General features: G+C 44.6%; 1 protein-coding gene across 1 annotated transcript in view; it reads left to right on the top strand.

Moving 5' to 3' along the window:
• Positions 1 to 24,350, top strand: part of DNAH1 (dynein axonemal heavy chain 1) — an 827,745-nt gene that overhangs the window by 371,238 nt on the left and 432,157 nt on the right. The window contains exons 26-29 of the mRNA XM_069206595.1: positions 13,389 to 13,529; positions 16,493 to 16,656; positions 23,044 to 23,157; positions 24,101 to 24,289. Coding sequence (XP_069062696.1) covers positions 13,389 to 13,529; positions 16,493 to 16,656; positions 23,044 to 23,157; positions 24,101 to 24,289 — 608 coding nt within the window. The remainder of the gene's footprint in view (positions 1 to 13,388; positions 13,530 to 16,492; positions 16,657 to 23,043; positions 23,158 to 24,100; positions 24,290 to 24,350) is intronic.

Below are 24,350 nucleotides of genomic sequence, written 5' to 3'. Positions count from 1 at the left end.
GGGTAGCACTGGTGAAGGGATAGTATCTCTGTGCTACCTCAGTCCTGGAACCTACTTCAGCCAATAAATGTTGCTATGTCTCATGGCCGACATTGGCGTCCAACCAAAAACAATACTTTGAAATGTATGGTTCTTTTGTGTCTCACTTATCAAAGTATGTTGGCCATTCACCCTCAAATATCCCAATTAATTCTTAATATACACAACCAGCTATTCAATTTACAAAAAATATTTTATAAAGAATGTTGTAAGAAGTCTGGGACAGGTAATGTTACTAAATGGTTTGACGCTGGTTGTAAATCTGCCAAGATTAATTTGAGGAATGCAATTAAGCAGTGCAATAGAGGAGGAATTGTGTTATTGTGCTAGACAGAACTATAATCTAACCATCAGTAGTGGTAAAAAACAGTAGGATGAGTCAATCTGGCAAGAGTTGCTTGTTCCAGCCACAAGGAAGGACAGTTTGTCATTTTAGCGTCTAGCCACCCAAGAAGGATCTGAAAATCTGTGCCTCATATGAATGTAGCTGAGGTGATCGCTATTGCCACACTGCCTGATAGTGGGGCAGGTAGTGTTGATGATGCAGTCACTTTTAACCTAGATGATATGGCTAAGGCAATTGAAGCTCCGAAATGCGCTAAAGTGCCTGGCCCTGATAAAATTCCTGGGGACATGTATTAAGCTGAGCCTTTGATCTGCACCAGTTACATAAACCTGTTGTCCAATGTCATCTCAGAGGGTGGAGAGGCTCAGAGGTGCGGAGATAATCCCAATTTACAAGAAAGGTGATGCTAGTGATCCTTCAAACTATTGACCCATGAGTCTTATTGACAATCTTCAAAAGATTTTTGCTAGGCAAGTTCTAGACAAACTACTTGCCTGGGTGGAAGGGGAAAAATCTTGTCACCACTGCAGGCCAGCTTCTGCCCCCAGACTAGTACTTTGGATCAGGTCTTCAGATTAGCCACCCTTTACTGGAAATATGTATTTTTATCTAAACAAAGGCTCTATGTAGCCTTTGTAGACCTTAAAGCAGCATTTGGTCCCATTCCCCGAGTACGTTGTGACAAGTGCTGCTGAATAGGGCATGCCTAGGAATTTGTTAAATTTATTTGTATTCTGATAATTATGTCCAGCTACGATGGGGTAACCAGGGGGAACTAAGGGACTGCATACCTATTAGGTTTGATGTACGCCAGGGGAGTGTGCTTGCACCAATGTTATTTACCTTTTATGTGAATGACATGGTGGAAGTTCTCCTTGACTGCAAGAACGATTCTCCCAGCATAAATAATTAAAAGATTCCTATCCTCTTGTTTGCGGATGATTCGCTACTTATTTCTAAAACTCTGATGGGCTACAGCTCCTCGTTGACAAATTTATAATCTTTTGTTCTACTAAAAGATTAGTTTGTTTTTTGTAAAGGTACGGCAACGAATGTCACAATCTGAGTGGGCAGCAAACCTCTGGAGAGGGTCAATAGTTTAAACTACGTAGGGGTTAAATTAACCAACAATTTTAAATGATTGTTGCAGCTCACTAGGTCCACTTTAATCACTGAACATAGATCTAACACCTTAGTTAAGCCCTACAAGAAAACTAGTAGTTGCACTGCTTCTCCAGCCCTTGAGGTATATCAAGCTAGAGCACAGAATGCTGTACTGTTTGGCACAGAGATTTCGGGGTACTAGTTGAATAGTTTAGCTATCACTGAAAATAAATTTGTAAGGAAGCTGCTCTCCATACCAGTGAGCTCTCCTCTTGTTTCTCTCTTTCTTGATTTGGGTTTAGGAATAATAACAGACATTGCGAGCTTAAAGCCACCGCTGTATTGGGCCCGTCTCTGGTCTGCCAATGATCTTAGACATTATAGAGATTCGCTGAGGAATGTGATAACAATTCACAATGCTAGAAGCATTCCCTGGGTGAAATCTGTATCTGACTGGTTACATAAGTTGGGTCTTGAGAGATATTGGGTTGACCAAGATACCCTTCGTAAAGCTGATCTCATAATTTTGAAGGCCCAATGTTGGGAATGCATTCAAGACCACCATATATTGAATGGGGATAATAGCCATTTAACAAATGACTTCCTGGAATTTAAACCTTAACCATATTTTGAGCCATTCTTTGACACAATTACCCCTCAACTAGCCAAAAGTTTATATATTCGTTTTAGGCATGGCTTATTAGGTCTGAGGTCTTTTACAAGCAAGTGGGGGAAGGACGCAGGTGTACGTGAGTGTCCTGCATGTGGATCGGATGTAGAGTCCAAGGCCCATGTACTGTTTTTTTGCCCTGAGTATCAGGGCCCACGTAGAAAATGGATTCGCCCAATTTGTTTGAATCTAGGGGTAGCTAGATATTTATTAGTTTTGAGTATTTTTAAAACATACCTCACAGTCAATTGTATTTGCAATTAGCAGATTTTTACTGAGTGTCTGGTTTAAACGACAAAAGATTTTAACACTGTTTGATTTTCAGGATTCTTTTGTTGAGTTTTTATGGATGATGCTATTTAATTATGTTTGGTGATAATATGTATTGTTTTATCATGTATTTTATTTATGCGATTATTGTTTTTTGCACTTTGATGGTTGTTAACAACCAAATAAAGAATTGTTTGATTGATTGATTGGTATGCCAATAAAGGTGGGGGTGAAGGCCTAGTATGGTCTTGACAAGTAGCGTTATTGTGAAAAATAACTTTGGAAGAGAAAGGTTTTAAGATCTGTTTTGAAGGTTCTGAAGGAGGTGGTAGTGCAAAGGTATATAGGCAGTGAGTTCCAGATTCTTGTCCTACCCCTGAGAACAACTGTGTCATGAATTGTTCTGTTTTGAAAGCAGGGGGTTGGAGCTGCAGATTTTCAGCATTTTTGGGAGGGTCTAGAGCCACCGGATAACTTGGGTTTGTTTGCTACATAACAATGGGTGAAGGTGTGAATGGCTTCATGTGTGATGCAAGCAGTCTTATATATGGCCCTGGCTTCAGTGGGAAGCCAGCGAAGAGTTATCACCATAGGTGTAATATAGTCATTTCTTTTGGCCCCATAGACGAAATACTCAGCTGAGTTGCAGTAATCAAGTCTGGAGAGTGCCAGGGTTTGGACAAGAGTTTTCAGGTCTTGCTCAAGAATAAAACGTCAGATCCCCCAGAGAAGTCACAGTTGAAATCGTGCATTCTTGGCTATGGTGTTGATTCGGGATTGGGGATGGAGTCTTTTGTCCAGGATGACACCAAGGGATTTGGCACTGTCAATGATGGTGTGTTTGCTGTTCAGAATGTTTAAATTATTCATGCATGTTTGAATTGGAGGTGGGGAGCTTGAGGTAGAGATGAGAAGAAATTAAGTTTTAGAGGGATTCAGCTTAAGGTGATGAGACATCATCCCTACTGGGATGGAGTTAAGGATGGTGGCAAGAAGTGTCATGCGCGGAGGAGATTTTGAGGTAGATTTGGGTGTAATTAGCGTAGAGGTGATAGATGATCATGGCTTCTTTTAAAAGGGCTCCTAGTGGTTCAATGTAAAGATTGAAAAGAGCTGGAGCTAGGATAGAGCCCTGAGGGACACCTTGTTCAAAAGATCTTGTAGTTGAGTGACTATTTTCAACTCTACTCATCTGAGTTCTTCCTTTGAGGTAAGATTTAAACCATTTAAGTACTACGCCTTCAATACCCATGCTTTATTTTAGTGTGTTGATTAGTATGTGATGGCTGACAGTATCAAAGGCTGCAGAGAGGTCAAGAAGGATCAGCAGACAGGAGTTTCCAGAGTCTAGGACTGAATGGCATCATGAGTAATCTTTAGCAGCGCTTTTTTGGTGCTGCAGCCTTGACTGAAGCCAGATTGAAGTTTGATGAGAAAATTATTGTCCTTGATATGGTGAATGAGTTGCTCTGCTACACATCTTTCAGTGATTTTGGCGAGAAAAGGGAGGTTGGTGATAGGTCTGAAATGTTTATGGTCAGCCATATCAGAGGAGGGTTTCTTAAATAGTGGGGCGCCTGACCAGAGGGCATAGGGAAAGGATCCTTGGCTGAGAAAGAGTTTGATAAACTTTGTCCAGTAGGGAAATGTGAGGGTATAAACGTCTACTGAAATGTCACTTGGGATAGGGTCTAGAGGGTGGTTAGAAGGTTTGGTGTTCAGGGTGTGTTTAAGGAGGGAGTCTTCAGTGATGAAATCAAAACAGAACTAGGAGCCTTTGGATTTGCGTACCTCATATGGGGTAGTATATGGTCAAAGACGTCACAGGATTATTGGTGGATTTGATTAGGTTAAAGAGTTTTTAGGTCTGTACTTGGCGGAATCGAGCAGAGATCTAAAGTAGTTTGATTTTCCGCTATAGATATGTTTTTGGTAACAAGATCTCACATAACAAATGTGGGAGAGGTTGATGATAGAGGTGACTGTCTCCATTTCTTTTCCAGGATTCTAAGATCTTTTCTTTCATTGTAGAGGGAATTATGGAACCCAGGGGCAGAGGGTGTAGGCATTTTCTTCTTGCTTTGCATTGGAGCTAGATTGCCAATCAAGACAGATAGATTGGAGTAACAGTGATTGGTCAGATCATTGACAACGCAATTGGGGTGATGTCTAGTAGAACCTTCTTAATGCTGTTGCAGAGAGTGTTGATGTCAATGTTCTTTGTGTTGCAAAACCAGGTAGTTGCCCTTTTTGTTTGGCTGAGGGTTACAGCATGTGAGAGGTGAAGTGAGAAAGGAATGAGAAAGTGGTCGGACTAGTCGACCGGAAAAGGGACATCTGTTGTAATCAAGTCAGCTTTGGAAAGAATAAGGTCAATCATAAAGCCGTTGGAATGTGTAGGTTTAGCCTTGTGTTGAAACAATTTCTGCAGAGAAATGTTGGATGCTGGTTAGCAGTCAAGTATTCCTGGGTGTCCCAGTGAAGATTAAAGTCTCCTATAAAAATCTTATTATCACTTTGCGAAGATTGATCACTAATAAAGTCAATGAGTTCCACAATGAAGGAGGTGCTGTCACCTGGTGGGTGATAAATGGAGGTAATCGTGAAAGGGGAAATGGCTTCACATGCAATTCCAGAGTAAGGCATTCGAATGTGGAGAAAGAACTACTAGGTAGCTCCTTGCATTGAAGGGATTTTCTAAACATGACAGCAACGCCTCTCTGACTCTGCATAATCTGTCATTCCTGGTAATGGAGTTAATTATAGGGAAGAAGAAAATTGAGGAAAGTGTGAGATGTATCATTAAACCAGGTCTCAGTAAGGATTAGTAGGTTGAGGGTATAGTGAGTGATGGTGGCTGAGACTTCAAATTTGTGTTTAACTGCAGATCAGCAGCTGTGGATCATACAACGCAGCTCTGAGGTGACAGTTTTGGTGTAGGGGGTGTCAGTGTGTTTGGTGGTGATGGGAATGCTTGTCCCTGTAGAGCTGACTCTGAGTCGTGGGTAGCTAGCGTTTGGCTCTGAACAGAGAGATGGTGAGAATAGTGCTGTCAGGAGAGGAGATGGTGGAAGACGGGGTATTATAACTAGCAAGTACATTACACATATCATTTTGGGTGAGATTGTGCACAGCTCTGTGGGTGTGAGGGAGAAGAGTACTCCTCTGGATAGAGTAATTAGGGTATTATAATCTAGCCGAGGGGAGTAGGGAGTTGGGTACGGCGGAAATTTTGGAATTTAAGAAGGATATAGAGGCTTCAGGCTGGGAGATTGAAGAGATGAGGAGGCCAAGTTTATTATTAAGGGTGCTAAGAGCAGTGTGAGGAATGTTATGGTGATCGGGAAGGGCAGCAGGTTCAGAGGAGAACTTCTTGGGCAATAGGGTGGGGAAGGGAGAGAGGAGGGGTGATGAGAGAGGAAAAATTTATGATGAGAGGGGAAAGTTTAAACTCTGTTAGACTTCTATCTGGTATTCATTAAATTGTGTTTTTAATAGCAGTAATAGGTGTATTTGATGTTCATTCTGAGCTGCTCTTTTGTTTGCGAGGCCAAGTCGTAGTTGGTCATTTGATGTCTTAATTCCATACATTTGGCAATTAAATCTGGAAATTAAGATGGTGTTCTGCCCTGCTGCAACCTCTCGTCGACTCTGTTTGCAATTTGAATGGTTTGCTATGTTTTTGGCTAACAATTATTTTGGACTGAGGGCCACCAATTGAAGAGCTAATGATCACATGAAAAGCTATTCTTGTTGCTGTAACGTCAGCTACGAGAATGAGCATTCTACAATTTCTCTTATGGGGCAAACCATACACTGTGTTATTCAGGGAAAAAACTGCCCCCAGAAACCTGCCATTCTTATTGTCTAAGGGTTCGGAAGTATTTTCATATGCATCAAGAGAGGTTCCTCCCACCTCTAACGTCTGAATTTGAGAGAACCCTCCACAAATTGAATCTTAATTTGGCCCTCCATGTTTAGGTCCTAATTTAGAGTAGGTGGGCAGCCGGCCATCTGTCTGTCAGGGTGGCAAGGGACTTAGGCCCTCATTACAACCCTGGAGGTTGGTGGAATAGTGGAGGTATTACCGCCAACAGGCTGGCGGTACCTACCTCTACTATTATGACTTTGGCGGTTTGGTTGAAGCCAAACTGCCAATGTACCACACTTACCGTCACTAGGACGCCCATGGCATTATGACCTGCCCACCACCATGGTTTCAGTGGTTTCTGTACCGCCACTGAAACCATGGCGGTAGGCACTATCAGTGCCAGGGAATCCTTCCCTGGCACTGATAGGATCACCCTCGCTCCCCTCCCCAGATTCCTCCCCCACCTTCCTCCTCCCTCTCCCGACCCCTCTGCACATTTACAGACAGACACGCACATACATACACACTCATATACACATGCATACACACATTCACTTACGCATTCATACATTCATACACGCTCACTAACATACATCCAGGCACACGTGCAATCACACGACACAACATGCACGTACCCTCACACCCATTCATGAACACACGCACTACACACACATTACACACGCATTCACACACAGTCATACCCCCCGCACACAACACCCCCACCCCCCCCTCCTTTTGGAGAACCCAACTTACCTGCTTGCAGGGGGTCCTCCTGCAGGAGACGGGTCGCGGAGCTGCTGCCAGAAGCAGCGTCCACCAGAAAAACACTGCCAGGACGTATCATGGAACATGATGCGGTAGGCGGTGTTTGGCTGGAGTGGTGCTGCTGCTGGCAGCAGCGCCACCTTACTGCCGTCCGCCGCCATGACCATCGACGGACTTCCGCCAGCCTTCGGTCGGTAGCCATGGCGACGGTATGTTGGCGGCCTTAATGTCTGCCATCCTGACGGACTACCGCTTCCGAAATTTCCAGATCACTGCCGTCCCAGTGGTGGTCTTTGTGCCCTCAGAGGCATCTCCATCATGGCGGCTCCTCTGAATGTACCAAACGTTTGGTTGATGGCTGCCATCCGTTTTGACTGTCAAACACCAACTTTTTTTTTTCAAAAACATTTTCTCAAAGTGGGAGTGTTTTATTAAAACACAAATAATGAAAGACTCCTTACATGCATGGAGTTGTTTTCCCCTGGGTGTGGGAGTCATTATTTGTATTTTTCTGTTAGTGAGGGGTAGAAAAAGAATTAGATCCTAATCTCTAAATGGGGTGGATGGTATGATTCCCTTACTGCGACCGGCATCCAGCACTCTGTTATGTTGTATGAGTTGACTTTACAGCCAACGGAGCCATCAGGGGTGCTGCTAATAGACAGCTAATAGTCCATCCTCCTCCATAAAGGGCAGTGGACTGAGGCTTTGGCGGACAGTATACTCCTTAATGTTTGTAGTGGAGTACACTGTCTGCCAAATTCTAATTCGGGGCTTTAGTATTTTATGCCTTCATATCCTCTGAATGGGTTCTTTATCAGTTTTAGTGCTTCTGATCCAAGCTTCGTTACAAAGTGCTGATTGTTCACTGATTTTTTACAATGTGTTCTAAAATTCGCAGTATCAGTAGAAGTCTGCATCCAGATTTGCATCCACTGTATGGTACACTAAAGTAGCTGTCAGTGCAGTGCTGATGAATGTCCAGTGACATCTTCCACTTTATACAGTCTGTAGTACAAACAGATTGACAATGCCACAGTCAGTCTGTAAACATTAAATATTTTCGCAGAGTTTTCAGATCTTCCGCTCAGTTTAAAATACCTACAAGCTGCTACCACCGAATTTGGATTTCTGAATTCTTTGGAGTCTGAAAGAAGAGGATAGATGCAGACACTCGCTAGGCTTCACCATAGTTACTCTTTATTTTTCTTTGTCTATTACCCCTCCCCCTTCTGCAAGACTACCCTTTACGCCTTTACTTCGAAGATATAGTATAAAAAACAGTACAGTAAGGAGCTTTACAGGCACGTTAGGGGCTACTCTTTTTAAATCTGTGTGCTACACAAAATGTTTTCTTATCCCCCCTTCTATATAGAAGCCTCATGATTTTGATTAAAGGGTGCCTAATGCTCCAAGTACAAGAATCACTAGTAGCAGTAACATTACTTTCCTGTGGTTATGCTCACACGAGCATTTATTTCTAAAGCAAATCTGAAAAGGAAGTTTGCTGCCAGTTAGGATTCTAATTGAAATAATAACAAATAAACAGATTTTTTTTAATCGTCGGATAAGAAAAACAGTCCACTGGCCTTTGCGGCTTTACTCATCCTAAACCTCATCTTAGTACTATGATCTCCCACTGAACACTTTCTAGATTCTTCCCTCTTCTATCCCGCCATTATTCTATTCAATCCAACTAACAGACTCACATGTCCACCCCTCTAAATAACTCACATTTCCCTATACTAATCCAGCACTAATCCTTTTGGGTTCCAGAGTAGCATACTACTCACTTAAAAATGCTTTGTTGAGTCATAGTTGTTTGGCATGTTACCCCCATTTTTACCTGTATGTCAGTATGTTTTTGCCTGTCTCACTGGGAACCTGCTGGTCAGGACCCCAGTGCTCATAGTTTATGGCCTAATCTGTGTATGTGTATAGTGCTTAACTGTGTCACTGAGGCTCTGCTAACCAGAACCTCAGTGCTTATACTCTGTCTTGCTTTTAACTTTGTCACTATAGGCTAGTGACTTCATTTACCAATTTCAACTGGCACACTGGACCCCCTTATAAGTCCCTAGTATGTGGTACCTAGGTGCCCAGGGCATTGGGGTTCTGGGAGATCCTTATGAGCTGCATCATTTCTTTTGCCACCCATAATGAGCTCAGACAAACCCTTTCACAGGACTGCCAGTGCAGCCTGCGTGAAATAGTGCACACATTATTTCACAGACATTTTAACTGCACTTAAGTAACTTATAAGCCACCCATATGTCTAACCTTCATTTAATGAAGGCTAGGTGCAAAGTTACTAAGTGTGAGGGCACCCTTGCACTAGCAAAGGTGCCCCCACATAGTTCAGGGGCAATTCCCAGGACTTTGAGTGCGGGGTCGCTATTATACGCGTGCACTACATATAGGTCAATACCTATATGTAGCTTCACAATGGTAACTCCGAATATGGCCATGTAAGGTATTTAAGATCATGGAATTGTCCCCCCATTCCAAATCTGATATTGGGGAGCCAATTCTATGCATCCTGGGTGCTCCACCGTGGACCCCCAGTACTGCCAAACCAGCTCTCTGAGGCTTGCAATGCAGCTACAGCTGCTGCCACCTCACAGACAGGGTTCTGCCCTCCTGGGGTCGGAGCAGCTCAGTCCCAGGAAGGCAGAACAAAGCATTTCCTTTAGGAGGAGGGTGTTACACTCTCTCCCTTTGGAAATAGGTGTAACAGGCTGAGGAGGGGTAGCCTCCCCTGCCTCTGGAAATGCTTTGAAGGGCAGAGATGGTGCCCTCCTTGCATAAGCCAGTCTACACCGGTTCAGGGACCCCAAGTCCTTGCTCTGACGCGAAACTAGACAAAGGAAAGGGGAGTGACCACTCCCCTGTCCATCACCACCCCAGGGGTGGTGCCCAGAGCTCCTCCAGTGTGTCACAGACTTCAGCCATCTTGTTTTCCAATGTGTGGGGACAGTCTGGATGCCTCTGAGTGGCCAGTGCCAGCAGGTGACGTCAGAGACCCCTCCTGATAGGTCCATACCTGATAAAGTAGCCAATCCCCCTCTCAGGTCTATTTAGGGTCTCTCCTGTGGGTTCTCTTCAGATTCTACTTGCAAGTTTCCAGCAGGAATCCTCTGAAACTACTACTTCATCCTCTGACCTCGGATCAACCACAGACAGCTCCAGGAACCACTGTAACAGCAACAAAGTATCCAGAAGGGCTACTTTTCCTCTGCAACTTCAGCTCCAGCCAGCAACTGCAATAGTTTCCACAGTGTGCACGCTCTGGGGAGTCCCTGTCTTCACCCTGCACCAGAAGGACCGAAGAAATCTCCTCTTGGATTCCTGTCCTGGCGACGAGCGTGCTCCTTGGAACACAGGTGGTGGACCCCTTCGACCCAAACTGTCCTAAGGTCCTGCTGTCCCAATTTGGAGGAGGTAAGACCTTGCCTTCCCTGAGAACAACAGGAACCCTGTGCACCGCGTCTTCTTCACCTCCTGAGGCCTTTGTGCACTATTTACAAAATTCCTTCATACACAGCCTTGCCCAGGTCCCCAGCACTCTATCCTACGATGCTCAACTCGCTGAGTTGACCTCCGGTAGCAGGGGACCCTCCTTTGTAGTGCTGCACCAACTTTATTTTGCACCTCCTTTGTCCCCATGTCCTAGGACTCCTGTGGGTGCTGTCTGATCTTCTGAGGACTCTCTGAAGTGCTGAGAGCCCCCCTCTTCCTCCTCATATAGAGTTGAGGCCCCCAGATACCTCTTGGGTCCAGACAGCGCCACTTTGACACAAAACGCAACATTGCCGGAACCAAGGCTTGTTGGAGGACTCCAGTGCCAAAACTTACCTGCATCCAACTTCTCTCTGTGGGACATCCGGTGCATCATGCAGGAACCCACTGACATCTTCCTTTGGTGCATTTCTGCAGTCTTCGTCCCACGGGGACTCTTCTTTTGCACCCTCTTCTGGGTTGGCAGGGGCTCCTGTCCTTCCTGGAACTTCTTTTGCCTTCTGGACTTGGTCTCGTTTGTTGTTTGCAGTCTTGCTTGGTTTTTTCAATAACTCTAATCATGACTTGTAGTGTGTCCTAAGGAAACTTGCAGTACTTTACTCCTGCTTTTCTGGGCTCTGGGGTGGGGTATTTTACCTATCTTTGCTGTATTCTTACTCTCCCAGCCATTCTCTACACACTATACTTGTCTAGGGGGTTAATTTGTGTTTCGCATTCCACTTTCTTAATGTATGGTTTGTGTTGCCCCTAGACCTATTTTCTCCCATTACATTCTATAGCAGTTCCTATTGTTTGCACTATGCTATGTCTAATTACTTACCTTATTTTTGTGTCTAGTGTATATATTGTGTACAATACTTACCTCCAGAAGGAATATTGCCTCTAAGATATTTTTGGCCTTGTGTCACCAAAATAAGCTACCTTTATTTTTGGTAACACTAAGTATTGTCTTTACTTGTGATGAAAAGTACTGTGTAACTATAAGTGGTATTGCAGGACCTTTGCATGTCTCCTAGCCCAGCCTAAGCTGCTCTGCGATAGCTACCTCTATCAGCCTAAGCTGCTAGAACACTACTACATTTCACTAATAAGAGATAACTGGACCTGGTGTAAGGTGTAAGTACCCAAGGTACCCACTACAAACCAGGCCAGCCTCCTACAATGGGTAGTAAGCACTATATGAATACAATTACAATACAACACAATATTTTGGAGCCACTGTGATAGTATTAGATTCCAATTAACACTAACTTTCTACGTTTATTTCTGTTTTTGAGACTGCCTCACTACTCCTGTCATAGACTGACATTATGCCCTTGTTTGGAAACCACAGTCTCAACTGCTCCAGTGCAGTTTCAATCTTGATGATTTCATATATTTTGAGGCTTATAAAACCAGTACCTCAGAATTGACACTATTGTGAGATGATTTAGGGCCTGGTTTAGATCTTGGCAGACGGGGTTACTCTGTCACAAACGTGACGATATCCTGTCCACCGTACTATGATATCGCTGTATCTTTGGAAATCGTAATATGGTGGACAGAATAACCCATCTGCCAAGATCTATATCAGGACCTTAGTCTTATATGCAATGATAAAACTGAGTTTCGTACTTAGGACCACCATGACTGTTAAACACCTGTAATTTTTTGTGTCTCGTAATGATCCGACTGGACTTTTTGCAAATGTAACATTATAGCGATCACTTCCCACACTGAATCATTTATTTATTGGTATCTTAAGAATTTGAATTAATACGTTGCTGTATCTTTGGCTCTGGAGCCCGAAATGCCTCTTTTGCATTTCATTGAATTTAAAGTTTTGTTGAGGAATTAAGGAGAAAGAAGTCTTTCTGATGGATACTTCTGCATGCCTATTTCACACATCTTAAATCTCCTTCAGGCACCAGATTGGATGCAAGAATTTGAAATGGATCTCCTGCACCAACTGATTGGTGTGCTCGGCTCCAGGAAGATGTTGATGTAAACAAAGCTTATTTTTAAACAACAGGGTCATCCTTTATATAGCGCTCATTAAGGGGGGTCAGTACCTGCAGCTAATTGCAATTAAGGTGTTCTTCAAATATGTGTCTTTAGTTCTTACATAATTGAAAGATGGAGCTTAGGTATGTGGACAGACAAGGCTTGCATTTTTTTCTTCTCTTTTTGAATTTCTTTGTCTCATACCTGTCAATATCACTGCTAATGATGGCTGCTTTTGTTGTGTTGGCCTAAGCTAATGGGTGGTGCATAGTTTTGTGTTCAGAGTTTTCAAAATAATGTTTTTGCCTGCTCATTGGATCCCTTAATGTGGTCACTAGCTTCTGAAAGCCCATTCAATGCAAAGTCCAGTGTCAGTTCAAATTATCTTAATAATTAATAAAACACATACATAAGTGTGGAGTGTGAAGTCTTATCCTTTAAAACGTAATCAGTGTTATTGTTCCTATTCTACTCATGCTCACTGGTATGCAAGGGTAAAGTTCTGACAAGCCCAAGAAGTCCCCGTAACACAGGATTCACACAGCCACCATCCTGTACTCACCCTTACTCTTCTCCTTTCACAGATTTCCTCTGTAAAATCTCATACGAACATCATTTCTCCTTACAGTCACCACCCATGCCATAAGCTGATGCTAGCAATTCACATCCCAAAGATCTTGCCATCCACCATTTGTCTCTCTGAGCTTTTTTCCATGAAAATCCCTCATTTGCTGAAGCATTACTGAATGGCCCCTTTGTATTTATAGCCATATTATATTTTTTCATTCTTTGCTAAATGTGTCATGGACTTTGCTTTTCAGACACCTCGTACGGAGTGGGTCCTTAACTGGCCTGGGCAAGTCACAATTGCTGGATGCCAGACTTTCTGGACCAAAGACGTGTCTGATGCCTTAGACGCTGGAGACCTTTCCACCCGCCTCTTCCCACAGCTTAGTGCTCAGGTAAAATATTTTCACTGTAATGGATAAATGTGTATTCTTTGTGAATAATAATTACACTTTTAGTACAGCGTCAAAACTAGAAAAGACAATGGCCCTTATTTCAACACGCCCGCCTGCCAAGTTGAATCCGCTGTGCGGCCGCCAATGCAGCCACACTCCCGCAATGGCTATTTGGAGACCCCGTTGGGCTGGCGGGCGGAAACCTAGTTTCTGACCGCCGGGCCAGCGGGGATCTCGGCCACAACACTGGAGCCGGTGGTGTGGCGGCGGTGTGATGGGTGCATTTGCTCCCGTTGCGCTTTTCACTGTCTGCAGTGCAGACAGTGACAAGCTCCATGGGGCTGTGGCAGGAGACCCCGCAACTCCCCTTTCCGCCAGCCTTTTCATGGCGGTTCATACCGCCATGAAAAGGATGGCGGGAGGGGGGACTCGTAATCCCCTGGACAGCGCTGCAAGCAGCGCTACCCTGGGGGATTACAACTGCCGGGACCAATGTGGCGGTCGTAATCCCATGGGAAGCACCGCCAGCCTGTTGGCGGTGCTTCCGTCGAACCAGCCCTGGCGGTCATGAGGGCCAATATTCTTTGATTTAGGATTGATCAAAAAATGCAGGTTTCTCACCATGTTTTTTCCATATTGAGTGAGAAAATGCAAGTTTGCAGAATTCGCTGTAAGTGTCCAGCCTTTCAGCACAACCTCTCTCACCTGAGCAAACTGGCGATACATATTTGTGGTATGATGATGTTGTTAACATCATAACTTGCTGCCCATTCCATTGTATCTGTTTCTAGGTTGGTGACATGTAGCAAGGACAAAGGGGAAGAGGAAGAAGCTCACAGAGTGTGCCTACACTCGTGGTGCCTACAGTTGGTCCTTGGTGTGCCGGTACCTTGATAGAGCACAGCACATCCTCTCTCCTTTACTTGGCTGCTTTGTTATGGAAATCTGAAGCTATATCCTGCTGCCACTTTCTTTAAGCCAAGGAGGAGCAGCATCTAGTGATCTGTTTTTTCTGAAAAGTCCTCTCAAGTGTGCTGAAAATTCAGGGTCTCAAAAAATGAAGGCGTAGCTGCCAGGCGAAGGGAGTAGCTGGGCATAGTGTCAGCAGGACATCAATGTTGGGGCATATATTGGGGCCTCATGACCTTCATCACCTTGGGTGCACATCCTTGCCCGTATCAGAAGAATTAACAGCTTGCTTGAATTTCATTTTAGTTACTGTTATATGCATAACTTTGCAGTGGTTCACTCCAGTGATACGGCCCCAAGCTCACTTATTCTTTTTGGTAGTCTTCATGTCCCCAAGTAAGGTTCTCAGCCAATGGGCAAGTTGGGCGTGCCACTGCAGTTTCCTATTTATTGTGTGTCAGATAATGCCCGCTTGAAGCCGAGGACACTTATCCGTTCCCACTTCTGGGGTTGTTCCCATGACAGGTCATCATCACGGTCCAGGTATTTGAGTAAGTCCAAATCTAAAAAAGAAGCACAAGAAGTCTAAGTGGGCCTCGATCCCCCCCTCACCACTTTGTCTGAGAAGTCAAGAGGACATCAAGGTGCCTCCTAGTCTCACTCCTGGTCCCTTCCACAACTGATTCTGGGTTCCCAACCAACCCCACAACAGATTGAGGGATTTAAGGATGCCATACGATGCATCTTAGGCACCCTACTGGCACCCTCTGGTGCTCCCTCAGATTGAGGTATGAGTGGATAATTCCTTCACCTAACATCGCCCCCAGTTCAGTCAGTGCCAGCCGTTTGTTGGGAAGATCATGCCAGCAGTACCAGAAGAATTATGCACCAACTTAGCACAGGCATTGAAGATGGCCAGGATGCAGTTAAGTATATCATATGGGTTGAAGGCTGGCTTGCCGCCTGAAGGACTGAGGGCGCACTACACCAGGGCCAAGTGCCTGTCATAAATTTTTGTCTGACTGCTACATGGGCATCAAATCTCACGTTCACAAACATTATTGCCTTGACAGCCAAGTCCTATGGAAAGGGCATTTTGGCTGTTCAGTCTTGTAGGACTTTTTGGTCTCATTTATTACTGAGGAGGTGCTACATTGGTATCTATTCTAAAGATTAGGAGTCTGCAGTTAGAACTATTCATCAGAATAAACTCAGTAATGCTGTTATGGTTGCTACTCTATCTAGCAGCAGATTTTTCACCGCCCTTCCACTTCCTTGTTCTGTTCCATCTAAAAAGGTCCCAAGTTGGAGGTCTGCACACTGGCACAAACAGTTGTTTGCGCGCTGTATCTGATGGTGTGGATGGAGTCCAGTAAGAAACTGAAGTGAGTGTACTTTGGTGGTCCCTATATGCGGCTCCAGCTTCCACTTCAAAGGCACAGTGAAGCCGACATGGAGCCGCACAACACCTCCTACTGGTGAGCAGGGGCTTTGCTGAATAGTCTTCCAGATCCAGTCTGGCATCTCAGGATATTCTAAAGGTGAGAAATCTGTGGCTAGAGAGATTATCCAACAGAAAGAGCAGTATAGCTTCTGGTATGTCCTCCAAATGTCACTTGATTATGTGGTCAAGCATTTAGCCCCACCGAGTTTTAACAAGCATCTGCACTTTTGAGTAACTGGTTTCCCAGGTATGTGATGGGACTCTCCTTGCTATATCAGTTAGAATGTCAAGTCTGCTGAACTTACAGTTAGTCACTGTTGTGCCAGTAACAAAGAGGACGAATGAACAAAGTAGCTTTGCCCTAAAACATTAGTCATTATTTTTAATTTATTTCAAACTACTGCTGACTAATTAGCAATGCACTGTCATGACCATTTCTGCAGGATAATTGCAGTTGCATTAATTGTATCATGTGGTACTCAAGTTTGGATCATCAGCCCCTCTGCTCTTAAGAGCTACCCCAGAGATACCTCAGCAGTTTTCCTTTGTTTGCATATTTGATTGACTGGTTCTCTGATTTTCTATTTTTATTTTTATTGATTTTTTACAGTTGAGTGACCTGGTGGCCCTAGTGCGTGGTAGACTGTCTAGAATGCAGAGAACTGTTCTCTCTGCTCTGATTGTGATTGAAGTCCATGCTAAAGATGTTGCTGCTAAACTTGTTGATGAAAAAGTGACCAGTGTAAATGATTTTGAGTGGATCTCTCAGCTCAGGTATGGAATAAACCTATTTATCATTAATCACAAACTAACATGCATGTTTTTTATTCTTATATTTGGTAAGAATGTTTTGCTATATGATGTTTTAGAACTACTATGTTAAGTGTCATCAGGGCTTGTTTAAATACTAAATAAAAATTCAAACCTATGTCTACTCTAATAAGTTTTACATGGATACAGCACTCAGCATAACATCTACTTCCAACATCAGAACAAACACTTTGGGGGTCATTACAAGCTTGGCGGAAGCGGTAACCGCCGCGCGGCCACCTATGCGGCCGCACTTCCGCAGATCCCATTACAACATCCCCACTGGGCCGGCGGGCGCAAACCTAGTTTACGCCCGCCGGCCCAGCAGGGATGCGGCCGCAACATAGGAACCAGCTCCTAATGGAGCTGGCGGTGTTGTGGCCGTGCGACGGGTGCAGTAGCACCCGTCGCGCTTTTCACTGTCTGCTATGCAGACAGTGAAAAGCTGCACGGGGTCCTGTCAGGGGGCCCCTGCACTGCCCATGCCAGTGGCATAGGCAGTGCAGGGGCCCCAGGGGCCCCAGGACTCCCCTTACCGCCAGCCTCTTCCTGGCGGTGCAAACCGCCAGAAACAGGCTGGCGGTAGGGGAGTCATAATCCCCAGGGCAGCGCTGCCCTGGCGGATTATCACCGCCGGGGCTAAAACGGCGGGAAACCGCCGGCCCCGGCGGTGCGACCGCAGCACTACCGCCGCGCTCGTAATACGGGTCTCTGTACCGCCAGCCTGTTGGCGGTACGGACGCCACACCAGGGTCATAATGACCCCTTTTATGTTCACACCTACCTCAGACAGATAAAACAGTTGCTATCACATTCAAGCCTTGGTGTCAGGTTCACTTCTACCTGTTGACTAAGTCAGAGCTCCCTTCCCTTTAGGCAGATGTTTCTCACCGTCTCACTGATGATCTCACGGATTAGAGTTTTAGAGCATATTGTTTACGTGTATTCTTCTTTGACCAACACTCTGATTGTAAATGCACTGTGGCTGCTGAATTTCATTAAGAGCAGACTTCACCTTCGTTGGTGTCTCATTTTCATGGTCCATGGAAACTACATTTTCTCATGGATATCCTTTGCCTTGTGAATAACCCCAGGCGCTAGACTGAATCGGAATCTAAAAAAAGCAGTGGCAGTGTGGATCTCCATGCCAAATTTGTTCTACTTCAGAAGTGATTTGAGGAGTCACATATAAGTGCCGCATGTGCTCCGAAATCAGCCCTTTCTTACCACGCCTTCAGATGTGGATCTACAGCACCACTCCTTTTCTCCATTCCTTAAAGAGAATTTTGCTTTCTAATTTTCTTACTTACATTTTTCCAGTGTGCAAGGGAACATGTCACCAGATAAGACTTTAGGGTTCAAACCTAGTAGGAAGTGTCGCAAGCAAATGTCTGTGAGAGATCCCCAAGAGATGTGCTTCTTGTGTTTGGGTTTGGCACACAACTCCAACGATGCAGTGACTACGCTCAGGTGAATCAGAAAGCCACCAAGAACATAAAGTGAATCTCTGTGTGGCAAAACACTGCGCGTCTCCACGGGATGCGGCCCCTTCATGCCATTCTTGTTCTCCAGAAAAGGTGCCACTGCTCCTCCAAGGTTTTGATCCAGTTCCAGCGAGATGCTGATTCCAGCCTTGGTCTTGGTGGTGTCACAGCATGTTGCAGCCTTTGGAGAGGCCACGTTGCACATCTTCAGTATGCTTCTAGCTCACTATGGCCTAAGGGATCCACAGGAGTCTCCTGTCAGGATTCCACTGGTAGATCTGTCCTTGGTGGCGTCTGGTCCCCTTAAACTTGCTTTGGCTTTTGAAGTGGTCTGAGTGCTAACTTCTGGTTCCATGCCAACATTTGCACAGACACTGACTTAAACACCAGAGGAGGATCCACTACTTATCATGGTATCTGACTTTAAGCCTAATTCACCTTGACTGACACAACACCCAGATCCCGATGTGATACAGCCAATGCTAAATCTCTCTGACTCTGACACTGTACCATTATGGCGCAGTCGTGCACAGACACTACACCAGCGCTTTGGCTTTGACTTAAACCAGAGTCAGCAATGTGGAGATGACACCAGCATGATGGGGAGGAGTTTGTCTCACCCTATGATGAGGATAACTTGTACATTGATCTACAAGATGCTAGAAGGTTGGTTACCTTATCTGAGATTGGGATGGTCCCCCCACCCAGACCAGTAACTGGAAAAGCACATCTTTACATCTTTGTAAAAGCCATTAAGAGGACTGGTGCGGTCGTTGACCATCTCCACCCCACTATGGAGGAAAAAAAACAAATGTTCTTCCTGAAGTTTTTCAGCTTGGCCAGGCACCAGCGCTTAAATAAGGGCCCTCACTGATATGTTCTTGGGCACATGTACAAAGTCATGTTATGACCATCCAGTCAATGGCTGGGTCACATGCCATCATAGCCCAGGTCAGGCAATCCTTAGTCTGTAACTCAGAATCCAACTCCTGAGAGTTTGGTTTGGTGGTGCAGGCATCCACAAGCAGAGTGCACACCTACCAAACATATGGAAGCATTTGGCAAGAGAAGGTTTTCATCAGACAGTCTTGCCTTGAGGTCTGTTAATGCCATCTGCTACTTACCAGCAGTCTCAGAAGCGTTACACGCTTCCCTAACCTTAACTATCCATGATGGCCGAGATGCGAATGTCTGTCACCGGATTGAGCCCATACACCACTGATTGCCTAGGAAAGGCTATTTAGACAAGGGTGGTGCTCTGATATCATGCATGGATGAGTTCCTTCTTGGTTGTCCAGGCATTCCTAATGGACATGCCTACAACAGTTCCCACCTGTTAGGAGAAAGAGAGCTGAGTCTCGGAACACTCTTTGGGTCTCTTAACACTAGTTCAGCTGTCCCACAAGTGGTTTCTTCCTTTTTTGGGAATATGCCAGGGGCTTGGCATGTTAACAGCATCAACCCCTGCCGCTTGCACAAAAGGCCTACCAACTCCTTCAAAGTTGGGGCAATGGGCCCAACAGTCAATGACCAGGTCATCACAGTTAACATACGTCTCAATCTCCTGCCCCTTCAGTTTCTAAACCTCTTCAGTGCACCTGTGTTGGAGGCAGGTCGGAGGCAGGGTCAGCCGCTTTCTTCAGGGTTGGCAGAGCATTACACCCTTCAAATAGTCTAACTGGGTTCACCTTGCCAGTCCTTTTTGACCCACAGGGCCTACCACATACATTGGATCAGCTTTCAGAGGACCAGCTGCCCATTTTATGCCAGAAAGTGTTGGTTCTGTTGCCAAAGGAGATATAGAGAGGGTACCAGCTCATAAGTGGGCACTAGCTTTTACTCCTACTACTTCCTTGTGCTGAAGGGTAAAGGACTTTATCCTATTTTGGGTCGTAGCCCTCTCAATCCCTTTCTGTGAAATGACAGATTCTAGTTTCTCATGCTGGCCCAGGAGCTATTTGCCCTGGCTCCTGAAAACTTGATAGTGGCGTTGGATCTGCATGATTCTTTTCTTAACATATCTGTCCTGCAGGCCCACTGGCACCATCTGTAGTTCAAGGGGGGCCACGGGCACTTTCAGCTTGCCTTATTTCCTTTCAACCTCACCTGTGCCCCTTTGGTGTTCACGAGAGTGATGCTGGTGATACCTGTCCATTTTTTTATGTTAGAAGTCCGAGTCTTCCCCTACCTCGAGGGCTGCAAACCTGACATTGTTAGGGTTGTTAGTCAAGCAACCTCTGTTCTGGGTCTCAGTGAGGATGGCTTTGAGGATTCTGCATCCTGCTCGTCGATCATGCCAGATGGCACATGTGAGCCCTGTAGTGAAATCAGAAGTGTGAGTAGGACCAGCACTAAGCAAAACACTCAGATTTGTTTGGGATTTCGGAGGAGGCTGAAAAGTGGTGGCTACAGGTGGTAATGGATCTGTCAATACTGGGCTGTGGAGGTCATCTGTGAGATGTGGAGGTCAGAGGACTTTAGTCGCCATATCATCTTGCTGGAGTTCTGGGTGATTTGCTTGGTGTTGAAAGCCTTCTTGTCAAAGAGAAGCTGGCACATTTTCTCACAGACAGCACCACCACATGTGGTACTGCACCAAGCAGGGGAGGATGTGGTCCTGGGTCCTGTGCCAGGACGTTCTGTGTCTCTGGAACTGGCTGAATCATCAGGGCATTTCCCAGAGGTGGTGCAGGATGTCTTTGAACAACGAGGATAACCCTGGTTAAATCTCTTTGCCACCCCTGAGAATGTGTAATTTCAACAATTTTGCAGGCTGGAGTTCCCAAGAAGGATTTATTTTTGTAGACACATTCTTCATAGGCTGGAGTATGTGACCCCGGTACACCTTCCTGCTGCCACCTCTTTTGCCCCTATGCTGAACAAGATCAGGAAAGACTGGCAAAAGTCATCTCTGTGGCTCCAAATTGGCCATGAGAGTGTGGTATCTGTTATTTGGAGGGTGAACATCTGCCCTTTGATTAAGGCTGCTGCTTCAGGACAATCTTCTGCCACAGCAGCAGGAAGAGTCTTACAGCCAGGGCTGGGCAACCTACATCTTGTTGTTGATGTAATCCTGGCAGCCAGGTGTGCTTCCATTAAATCAAAATATGCCAGCCACTGAGATCAGTTTGTGGCTTGGTTTGACACCCATCAGCGTGACCCATTTCAAGCTATACTGTTAAATGTCTTGTTGTTTGCATTGTGTTTGGCTCAGGAAGGTGTTCAGTGAACATTAGTAAAAATAACATGTTGGCACTATCAGTCTTTATACATTTGCTAGGTAATGGTCCTTGTTCAAATCACCTGTTGTGATGTGTTGTCTTAAAGGTTATCAGTATATATTTCTGCCAAAGCCGATGAGGATGCCACAGTAGGACTTAAATTTGGTTCTCACTTTTCTCATGTGTACCCCTTTCGAGCTGATACATAGTGGCCTTTGCGATACTCAACCTTAAAAGTGATTTTTCTCATTGCAGTAACATCAACATGGCCTGTGAGTGAGCTCAGTCCAGCTGCCTTATACAACTGTTTTTGCCAGACAAACTGGTGTTAAGCACTCAAGCTGCACTCATGCCAAAGGTAGTTACGCCATTTCAGTTTGGACAAGCCATCACTCTTCTGACCTTTGCTCCGCTGCATCCCTCGAAAGAGGAGGAGGGACTCCATTGCTTAGACTGCAAGAAAAAAATGTGCGTACACATCAATTAAACCAAGGGACCTTGGGGGGATGATCAACTCTTTGTGGTGTTCTCTGTGGAAAAGAAGGGCAAGGCAGTGTAGAAGCAGACCGTCTCACAATGGATAGTCCTTTGTGTTAAGATCTGTGAAGCATTGGCCAAAAAGCTTCCTACTGAAGTCCTGAGGGATCATTCCACCAGAGCCAAGGCTGCTATCACTGTGTTGGCACGTAGAGTGCCTGTTCTGGATATCTGTCAGGCCGCTACGTGGGCACAAGTGAACACATTCACAAAGCACTCTTACTTTGATAGTTAGTTCCATTAGGATGGGTATTTTGCCCATTCAGTCCTGCAGAGCTTTTTGACTTGAGTCATTCCATGGGAGGTTTTGGGAACCTTGGGAGGTTTTGCTTCACAAACTGTTCATAAGGGAGGACTCTGCAGTTAGAAGTATCCATTAGAAAAACAAGTTGCTTACCTTCTGTAACACTTTTTCTGGTGGATACTCTATCTAAATGACAAATTTCTCACATCCCTCCTTACCCCCTGGTCTGTAGAATGGTATATTTTTCCATTTAAAAAAGGAATTTGCACATTAATCCTTCCAATTTGCTGATAAACTCTGCCATTGAGGGCACAGGCATGCCTACGAAAGAAACTGACGTCAGTGTGCATGGGTGGCACTTTAATATGGTGCAGCTCGCCACTTCCGCAGTGGAACGAAGTTGGCGCAGATTCCCACTGCGCCACCTATTGGCATGCAGAAGCACTGGTTTTGAGTTTGCCGATCCAGCCGGGAACATTAACAAGGTGAGGAATCTGCGGTTAGATAGAGTATCCACCAGAAAGTGCATGCCTGAAGGTAAGTAACTTTTTCATCTGTTACCTGAGTTTTGGAACTATCCACAGACATGTGATCTTCAATAAAGCCTGAAGGTTAGCGTGCCCTTCGTTGCTCCTTGTTCGTAACTCGATTTACACATTTTACTGGCTTCATGCCTCTCTCTTTGTTATGTTCACTGCATCGTGAATTCTCATGTAAAGCACTTCCATCTCTGTCTTCAATGCCCTTCATATTCTGCTTCTACTTGTGTGACCCTTCTTCATTCTTGAAAGAATGATCCATTACTTTTATAAGTGGTTGTATTCTATTTACATTTGTATAACCTGAAATTATTTTTTATTGTTAGATACTACTGGACAAGGGATGATCTCTACATCCGAGCAGTGAATGCAGAATTCATTTATGGCTATGAATATCTTGGGAACACAGGACGTCTTGTGATTACTCCTTTGACTGACAGGTTTCTAAGTCTGAAATTTCATGGTGTACAAATGCTATCAGTGTGGGGTTTGAGACACTTGGATTACCATAATCTCAAGTAAATGATAAATGGGACCAATTTTAGAATGAAGTGGTATTCTGTGTACCACATATGTGGATATTTATCAGCAGCAGGTGAAACTAGTTCCTTTTCAGGATGAACCAATCTCTACATATGTTATCTTTAGTATACCTTATTAATTTTTTCTTTGACTAAATAAAATCTTAGATATAGTATTGTATGAGAAATTACTAAAGTCCAATGTCAATCAACAGTGGAGGAGGTAGTAATCATCATTAGAACGAAGACGTTCTTATGCACATCTCCAGCTGCTGGTCTTTTAACCAAGACAGGAGTTGACTCCCTGAACTTGAGCATGTTTTTTCCAGATCAAAGGCAAACTATTTTCTGCTATGCTTAATATGTTGGTTAAGGTATTGCACATTAGATTGCATATTTATTTGTTGGGGGGAGTACGAACCTTAGACAAATCATTTATAATTCTTATATTAGTCACATTTATTTGTTTTCAAACTTAGATGGTCCTAAAAAGCTAAAGCTTTGCCTGGGCTATGATGTAAGGGAGGGGAAGTAACTGAGTGGATTTCTGTTTCCACTAGCAGCAAGCAAGGAAGTGACTATATTGTTTCACACACAGGTAGTGCTTAGACACCACTGCTTATAGGATCACCAGACAACCTGAAACAAAAAGCCCCAAGACATCAATCATACCATGCTTTTGAAAATTAAATTTTCATGTGTTATGGATACATTCAGTCAGTAACATAGGATATAGCACCAATAGTTAGAGTAGGTAAGTTCCTATGCAAGAGGTAGATGTGTGCTTGGGGCTCTTAAGTATTCTTTCTGATCTTGACAACTGGTAGTATTTGTGACTTCCTGCTTACTCTGTTATGATTAGGTGTTATCTGACACTGACTGGAGCCCTGCATCTCAAGTTTGGTGGAGCCCCAGCTGGCCCGGCTGGAACTGGAAAAACTGAAACTACCAAAGATCTTGGCAAAGCTCTTGCCATACAGACCGTTGTCTTTAACTGCTCTGACCAACTTGACTTTATGGCAATGGGGAAGTTCTTCAAGGGACTCGCCAGGTATGTCCACTTGTAAAAGCAATGTATGGTGCTATGTGAAACCGATCTGTGGTGTGATTAA

The sequence above is a fragment of the Pleurodeles waltl genome, chromosome 9 (genome assembly GCF_031143425.1).
Source record: "Pleurodeles waltl isolate 20211129_DDA chromosome 9, aPleWal1.hap1.20221129, whole genome shotgun sequence".
Taxonomy (NCBI): domain Eukaryota; kingdom Metazoa; phylum Chordata; class Amphibia; order Caudata; family Salamandridae; genus Pleurodeles; species Pleurodeles waltl.
Note: the sequence above shows the minus strand (reverse complement) of the source record. Positions and strands in the feature narration are given on the sequence as shown.